Source organism: Oryctolagus cuniculus, chromosome 9, assembly GCF_964237555.1.
Source record: "Oryctolagus cuniculus chromosome 9, mOryCun1.1, whole genome shotgun sequence".
In the NCBI taxonomy this organism is placed as follows: Eukaryota; Metazoa; Chordata; class Mammalia; order Lagomorpha; family Leporidae; genus Oryctolagus; species Oryctolagus cuniculus.
Window position 1 is genome coordinate 73,872,510 of NC_091440.1, and position 8,597 is coordinate 73,881,106.

Sequence of the window (8,597 nt, forward strand, 5' to 3'; positions counted from 1 at the left end):
AAAGCCGCAGCCTGCAGTGCCAACATCCCATATGGGTGCCGGTTCGAGTCCCAGCTGCTCCACTTCTGATCCACCTCTTTGCTAGGGCCTGGGAAAGCAGTACAAGATGGCCCAAGTCCTTGGGTCCCTGCACCCGCATGGGAAACCTGGAAGAAGCTCCTGGCTCCTAGCTTCGGATTGGCGAAGCTCCAGCCATTGCAGCCAATTGGGGAGTGGACCAGCGGATGGAAGACCACTCTCTCTCTTTCTGCCTCTACTTTTCTCTGTGTAACTCTGCCTTTCAAATAAATAAATAAATCTTTAAAAAAAAAAAAAAGACTACATAGATTAATGATTCTTTGGAGAATCACTGCTGCTGTCAATGTTTTCAGTAGAATCATCAAGGTATAAGCTTGGACTTCAAAAGTGAGGGGGGTCAACATAATCATGACTCACCTTTAGGAGAAATCTGCCTATTCCAAAATCATATGCATGAGGGAAATAAGTCAAATACTGATTCTTCATGTTATAAATATTTTCCTGAGATTTACTAGGCAGAACATGAATCAGCTTTAAGCTGGGTCTTCAGGCACACCTTTTGCTTGAATTTATTTTAAGCCTTTCCACAAAGGAAGGCATTCTTGCTGGATATCTTCTAGGATATCATAGAATAAAAGACCTAAAACTACTGAGTTAGCTCTCTACTGGCTAAACCAAAATATAAAATCTGAACAATATTAATAAACCATCACTGAAAGAAAGAGTAAGACAATTGTAGTTTAAATTAAAAAGTATGCAATTTCTATTAAAACTTCCTACAGGGCATGGTGTAGTAGATATCCATACATTTTGTAGACTTATATAACAATTTCTGACCAGAAACTATATTAAAATCTAGCCATGATATAGTACCTGTAGGCGATTTGTCATATCTTGACAACAGCTGCTCATTGCTTGAACATCTTCATTTATGCTTTCAAGTTCCTGAAAAGGCAAAAAATAATAACAAACATCCTATATTCTTAAAGAAATTTCACTTCAGGGACTAAATACTTATTTCAGTCCCATAAATTTCTTCTTTGAAAAGACATAGCAAGAGATCCTATATTTAAGATTAGAAATGAATTAATAGTAGCATATAATGCTAGCAAAGATGTAAGAAACTAGTCCACTCTTTTTAGAGGGTGTGACAATAGGAAAACAGCAAATGCTTTGAAAATATGAACACCTCCTTATTCAGGAATTCCAAGAATTTATCCTATGGCCAAAAAAGTAGTAACTATTTAAAAGTCTACATATTTTAATTAGGTAGATTTCACCACTCCACAATGCATATATACTTCAAAACATAATGCTGTACAAAACAACTGCATAATATAGTATCTGTAAATGTAAAATAATTTATCCTATAGAATTAATCAGCTATGTATACAACAATGAGTATGATTAACAGATTTACATAAACAGATGAATGTGTCCATGTTTGTGAAAAGATGTCTACATAAGGCTAAAAATGTCATAAAGTAATACATATATGGTCTTGTCATTTTTTAGAAAAAATATATACTTATGTACAGAAGAATACAAGAAAGACCGTAGAATAAAAGTTATGTGTGACAGGATTGAAAATAATGGTTGAATTTCTGACATGAATATCTAACTTTTCTATAATGAATTCTTTGTAGATTATAATAGAAATATGCATACTTTAAAACTGAATAAACTAAAAATAATGCCTCTACCTATCCTGTTGGAAGTCACCACATACTAGATCAGGTCAAAAATCTGATAGTATCATAGTAACATCTCTCCCTATTTACTTCCACCTTGAGCTCCCTCTACAGATGCATGAATTTAATTGTTCTCAAAATCCTATTAATTACACTCCCTGCATAGAAAACTCTCACCCACTTCTTTTACTTCAGTTTGGATCAATAGTGTTTTCTCACATGGACTGAAAACAACAAGCCTTCCAGCAGGTCTCCCAGGCTCTGTGATCAGCCTCTCTAAACCATTCTTTGCTCTTTATTAACTCAGTGTCTTAACATGAAAATATGCTCATATTAAAAAATGTGTCCAGCTAACCCTGCTTCATTATCATCTGTGACTGAATTCAATTCAGTGCCATTCAACAGAGAAATATGCAAGGAAGGAACATTTCAACGGTAGATGGGGTCTCTTGCACTCCCTGTCGACACAAAGGCCAGATCTTCATATAGAAACATGGCAGTTTTGGAGCCAGTGTTGCAGAGCAATGGGTTAAGCTACCACCTGTGATGCCAGCATCCCATACTAGAACAAAGGCAGCACAGGATGGGCTAAGTACTTGGGCCTCGGCCACCCACATGGGAGAAGAGGATGGCCTTTTTGGCTCCTGGTTTCAGCCTGGCCCAGTCCCAGCTGTTGCTGTCATAGGAAGATTAATCTCTCTCTGCCTCCCACCCCACCTCCCGCCCCATCACTCTGCATTTCAAATCAATACAACAAATCATTTTTTAAAAAAGATGGCAGTTTTATAAAGGGATGGGCCAATCAGGGCAAGAGATATGGAAAGACTCATAAAAATATGACCATAAATCTTTGTCCTAAAATTAAGATTTTCCCCCTTTCTCTCCATAAGGTACTTTGAATTATAATAATCATAGCACCAGCTGTTTCAAACATTACTGTATATTTTACCTAGCACATAAGTCCAATGATCAAACTAAGTCCTACACTGCTTTGAGGTAAACAGCAAAAGTAGCATGATTTCAAGCTATCAATTAGTATATGCCACAGACGATATCTAAGCAAACTAATTTCTCACCAGTCCCTTATATCACATAGTTCTAAATCCTTGATTATATTCCAGATCAATTTTCTGGTAAGAATTCTTTATGAGTGATATTGTATACCTTTTCTAGGAGTCACATAGCAGCTAGAGATAACCAATGGTTAGATCAGTGGTCTTCCACCCTACCAACTTTGCACTTTAGGGGGCATCTGGCAGTGTCGAGACTTTCTTGGTAGGAATAACTACAGCGGAGGTCATATTGGCATTTAATAGGTTGTTGCTGAACAGTCTAACACTGCAGAAGATGGTCACCAAATATATTTCAGAAACCTTGAGCTAGATCTATAAATTAGCAAAGCTAATCTTCTAATTCTACCATTTCATCATTTATTAGCAGGCTATTTCTATTAAGAAAAGCTTCCCTTTGACAACTGTTATGTAGTTGTCACTGAAGACAAGTGCCTGACTCTCTCCTTTTACTGCAGTTTTCTTAATAATAAGCAGTTTCTCATATTTACCAAAGATAACAAATGAAGGTCTGTTTGACTTTTAGCCTCACTATGAACTCATGGTCTTCCGGTCTGATGTTTCAGTCTACTGCAGTTACTCTCAATGATGCTGAAACTGTTCTATATTTGGCCACTGGAAGCCTCTTCAAGTTAGCTCCAGAGTTCTTCTAACATGTATCCAATAGTTTTAGACATTTTCCTTGCTCTCTGGTACTGATAAGATTGTTTCTTTCAGTGGGAAATGGTGTTTAGAGAACCACAATTTGGATGTGTCCAATGCTATTACCTCTTCTTTTGTTTTTTTAATTAATATTACCAAGCTTTCCTTTCAATCAAGGAAATCCTATAACGCTGTTAAAAATGCTTTCATTGGCACTCATCAAAATCATATGTAACACTTCTATGACTCAGAGAAGTATGTTACTGTATAGTAACATATTTGAATCATGGAAATACACATGTAATATCACTATATCTTATAATAAAATATTACATAATCAAATATAGTAACATTACAAATAAAAATTATTTTCACCTTATTGTATTGGTTACACACTGACATAAGTCATTATTTATAAATTGAAATAATTTATTTTAATGTGAACATTTCACAAGTTACAATGCAGTAAAAATAATTCAGTACTAATTCATTTCTATTGGAGAAATGATTATTCAAGGGAGGTTTATTCAATAGGAGGATATTTCTGTTATATAAACCATTCAGAGAAATGTTATTTTTGTTGTTGTCAAAAGGCTAGAATTCTTGGGTCTGGCATTGTGGCATAGCAAGTTAAGCCATCACCATATGGGCACCAGTTCAAGTCCTGGCTGCTCCACTTCCAATCTAGCTCCCTTTTAATGTGCCTGTGAAGGCAGCCAAGGACAGTCCAACTCCTTGGGCCCCTGCACCAACATGGGAAACCCAGAAAAAACTCCTGACTCCCAGCTTTCGGTCTGACCTAGCCCTGGCCTTTGCAGCCATCTGGGGAATGAACCAGCAGATGGAAGATCTCTCCCTCTCTCTGTCTCTCCTCTCTCAGTGACTCTGCCATTTAAATAAATAAAAAAATTTTAAAAATGCTAAAATTCTTAAGAGAATCTCACACAGCAAATGTTACAAGTTTCTAAGAATCAGCATTAGTGAAAGTTACAGATTCAGAAATTACACTAATTCAGATAAAGACCCAGATTCTCTATTTGAACACAGTACACTAATAACAAATATATCAACTTCAAAAAAAAAAATACTTAGCACAAAACCCGACATATTGTAAGTTCTCAACAAATGTCAGATAAAAATAATTTACATACCTCTTTCACGTCCTTGAAAATCCTTACAAATTCTTCATTGATGGCCAAACTTCTGCGTTCTATATCTCCACGTAAATTTCTTCGAGTCCGCAAACTGTTTTCAACAAAAAAGCTTGAAAGTGCCTTGAGAGCTTCCAACATTTCCTACACAATTGGTAACAGAAAAAAGTTACTGATTTATTTTATTTTATTTTATTTAAGGTATACAAGTTTCATGTATTTCATATATACAGATCACTCTACCCTCCCATCTGCCATGTTCCCACCCTTCTACCTCCACCCTCTCTTATTTCCACTCTTAATTTTTACAAAGATCTATTTTTAGTTTACTTTACACTCATAAGATTAACCCTACACTAAGTAAAGACTTCAACAAATAGTATGAAGAAAAAAACACTGTTCCTCAACAGAAGAGACAAGGGCTGTAAATGATCATTGAATCTCAAAATGTCAATTTCACTACTGGGACTGACTTTTAAATGTTTTCATAATCTCAAACCAAAATCCAATGAAATCATTTTTAAATAATTTGATTCCATTACATAATTCAAAAAAAATACTGGATGACCTTCAAATTAACAGTAAACTTACTTCTGGAACATGGTTTCAGAGGCATACATACAACATGATTCACTACAGAATTGACTGGAAATTCAAAGATTGGAAATAACCTAAATGTCCATGTACAAGAGATTGGTTAAATAAAATATTATTAAATTAATTGTAAAAAGGAAGAAATTCATTACTTACATGACTTTTGAGATGTGATAAGAGAAACAGCAAGGTATAGAAAATTATACTATCAACTGTTAAAAAAAGGAATACATACATGCATATTTATTTGTGCATGCATAAACTATGTCTGGAAGGATCCACATAAGAAATAAGTATCACTGGTAGCCTCCAGGCTAGGAACTGCATAACTGGAAGCAGAACTTAGAGGAACTTAAGACATAAAGATCTCTCTGAAGTGACTTTTGAACAAAGGACTGGGTAGTGAGAAAGAGGCATGAGAGCAAAGGAAATAGCAGGTATGAAGACCTTAAAGCAGTAAAAAGAAGGCCGAGGTGACAAAGCTCTAAGAAACTGTTAGAGGTTTTAGACAGGGGAGTAATATAATATGTTTTATATGTTTAAATGTTTATTCCAACTTTGTAAGTGAAATGATAGATGTGGGGTCAGAAAGGAAGTATATGGAAAAAATAAAAAAGTAATCCTGGCATGATTCAGTAGTCTTATACCAAGATAGTAGTCAGCGCAAATGAAAAGTACAGATTTCAAAATAATTTTTATAAGCTACAGCATATACAATTTGTTACTGAACTGGATGGTGTATGTGAAAAATGATCAAATCCAAAAATTACTTTTATGGTTTTTGTTTGAGTGGGTCAATGCTGGTATTCTTTACTAACATAGTAGAAGAACCAGTTTGAGCAAAGAAATCAAGAGTTCATGTTAAGTTTTTATGATGACCATCAGGCACCCAATTGGAAAGATAACAGAAACAACTGATTCTACAAATCCAAAGTTCAGTAGAGATTTCAAGAACAGGGCTATAAATTTGAGGGTCACCACAATTTTGTTGTCTAAAACCACAAAAGTTTTTAAAAGAGTTCTCCTACAAAGAATGTGGATAGAGGAGAGAGCACAGGATCAAGCCTTGGATTTCCCAATAGCACCTAAATTCTACAAATACAAATTCCTACACCTGAACTAATGTATATTCTAACAAACTTACTCTTCCATGTTTCTGTAATATAGCTATAATACAGCTACTTTGAAATATCTACTGGACTGACAATAGAAAAGCTATTTAAATTCAATTCAACATCTGAGAACAAAAATGTTTACACAGATACTTAGTGTATAAAAACAAAACCATAAAATGAAGCAATTCCTTTTGATTAGTCTTAAAATATCCTAACACTTAAAGTAGTAAATGAACAAAATCACAGAGACCGCAGTGAAAATTACAATTCCACCAGTTACTGGTTCTGAGTTAAATCTAGCTGGTATTCCTCCATGCCTTCTTCTTTTCATAGGTAAAAAGCAGATAACGTCAATCAGCTGTACTACATGAGATAATCAATGTCAACATTAGACACATTAAACATTTTCTACATTTTACGGTAAAATCCACACTTGTTAACAGCACCAGGCACAGTGCTAGACTTTACCTGGGCTCTCTTACTGAGTCCCCTGAGGAAGTTACCAGCAGTAGCTCCAATTCCTAAACAGAGCTTAGGGACGTTAAAAGATGTATTCAGATCTAATGCACAAAGTTAGCAAAAGTTAGCAGTTACCTCTAACAACAAGCAGTGGCCCCAGGGCCCGCCCTTTACTTACTGCACTATGATGTTACTTTTTACACACAGGGGTCAAACTCTCATCCACAGCTGATTTTTGTTTACCCTACCTATATACCTATAAAGCTCTCGCTTTTGCATATTTTCTTCTATATGCTACCTTGCCATGACCAGTTTCCTAGAGGCTCAGTGATATGAGAGAGACAGCTGGACCTGACAGGAGCTGGATAATCACCCTGTTTCAGGAGGTATGGGGGAAAGCGTGTGATCTTCCTCTTCTACAGAAACACTGCAGGGGCCCACAAAGCATAGGCAGTACTTAGCTAACAACAAAAACTAGTGGGTAATTAGGGCTGGGGCAAGAAGTTCTATCACTGATTTCACCTGTTAATAGAAGTGCTCACGAAACTGTTGAAATCTTAATGTATACTAAACTGATCTTCTGTATATATAGAAAATTGAAAATGAATCTTGATGCGAATGGAAGGGGAGAGAGAGCGGGAAAGGGGAGGGTTGCGGGTGGGAGGGAAGTCATGGGGAGGCGGGGAGCCAATGTAGTCCATAAGCTGTACTTTGGAAATCTATATTCATTAAATAAAAGTTAAAAAAAAAAAATAGAAGTGCTCACGAAGGGCCTCTTAACCCCCACCGCCTTACCTTGGAATCTGCTCTCTGGCCTCGGGTTCTGACCCTGCCTGCAGTCTCCCGCTCTCTCTCAAGACACAGAGCCCCTTCCCCTACACACCTCCTCGGATGGTCGGCGGCAGAGCTCCAGACGCCTCCCCGAGCCAGTCTCCAAGGACCCCCCCCAAATGGGGACAAAACCCAGGAAGACCCTTCGCTTTTCCGGAGGCTCCTCGGCCTCCGCTTCTCGACTGTCCTGCGCCACAGAACAGGGGGTCCCGCAGGTCTCGGGTCTCTCGCGAGGCGCTCCGCGGCGGGCACGAGGGAGATCTCGGCCGTGGGTCCAGGACGGACGCTGCCCCCGACCCGGCTCAATCGGCGGGGAACCGTGCGACCCCGCGCTGTCAGCCCCGGTTACCTTGTCGTTGTCCAGACGCGTCTCCAGGATCTTATGCAGCTTGCGCGACAGCGGGTTGTTGGACTGCGACGAAGCGCCGCCCGCCCCATTGCTGAGGCCATTGGCAGCCCCGGTCGCCGGCACCGCGACCACTTCCCCACTGGCCTCGGCCATAGCGCCGCGCCTCCAGCCCACAGAGGCAGCCAGCCCTGCCACCTCAGCCTCAGGAAGGCACCGGGCAGAAGCCCGGGTACTGCGCATGTGCGCAACCTGCCGCGCATGCGCCTCGGTCCCGGAAGACGACCTCAGGCCACTTTGCTCAGGACCCTGGAAGCCATCTGCGTATAGAAGATGTGGAGAGGAAGGGGTCAGGGAAGTCCGTCTGGTGGAAGGATATTTATTATAAATATGTTATATGTTTAAGGGCCGGCGCCGCGGCTCACTAGGCTAATCCTCCGCCTAGCGGCGCCGGCACACCGGGTTCTAGTCCCGGTCGGGGCGCCGGATTCTGTCCCGGTTGCCCCTCTTCCAGGCCAGCCCTCTGCTGTGGCCAGGGAGTGCAGTGGAGGATGGCCCAGGTGCTTGGGCCCTGCACCCCATGGGAGACCAGGAAAAGCACCTGGCTCCTGGCTCCTGCCATCGGATCAGCGCGGTGCGCCGGCCGCAGCGCGCCAGCCGCGGCGGCCATTGGAGGGTGA

General features: G+C 39.7%; 1 protein-coding gene across 1 annotated transcript in view; it reads right to left on the bottom strand.

Annotated features, from left to right (window-relative positions):
- COG6 (component of oligomeric golgi complex 6) overlaps positions 1–8,175 on the bottom strand; it is an 84,793-nt gene extending 76,618 nt beyond the window's left edge. The window contains exons 1-3 of the mRNA XM_002721095.5: positions 7,921–8,175; positions 4,573–4,716; positions 892–963 (exon numbers count right to left, since the gene is read on the bottom strand). Of these exons, the coding sequence (XP_002721141.3) occupies positions 892–963; positions 4,573–4,716; positions 7,921–8,160 (456 nt within the window). The 5' untranslated portion in view covers positions 8,161–8,175. The remainder of the gene's footprint in view (positions 1–891; positions 964–4,572; positions 4,717–7,920) is intronic.
- Between the last annotated feature and the right edge of the window lie 422 nt (positions 8,176–8,597).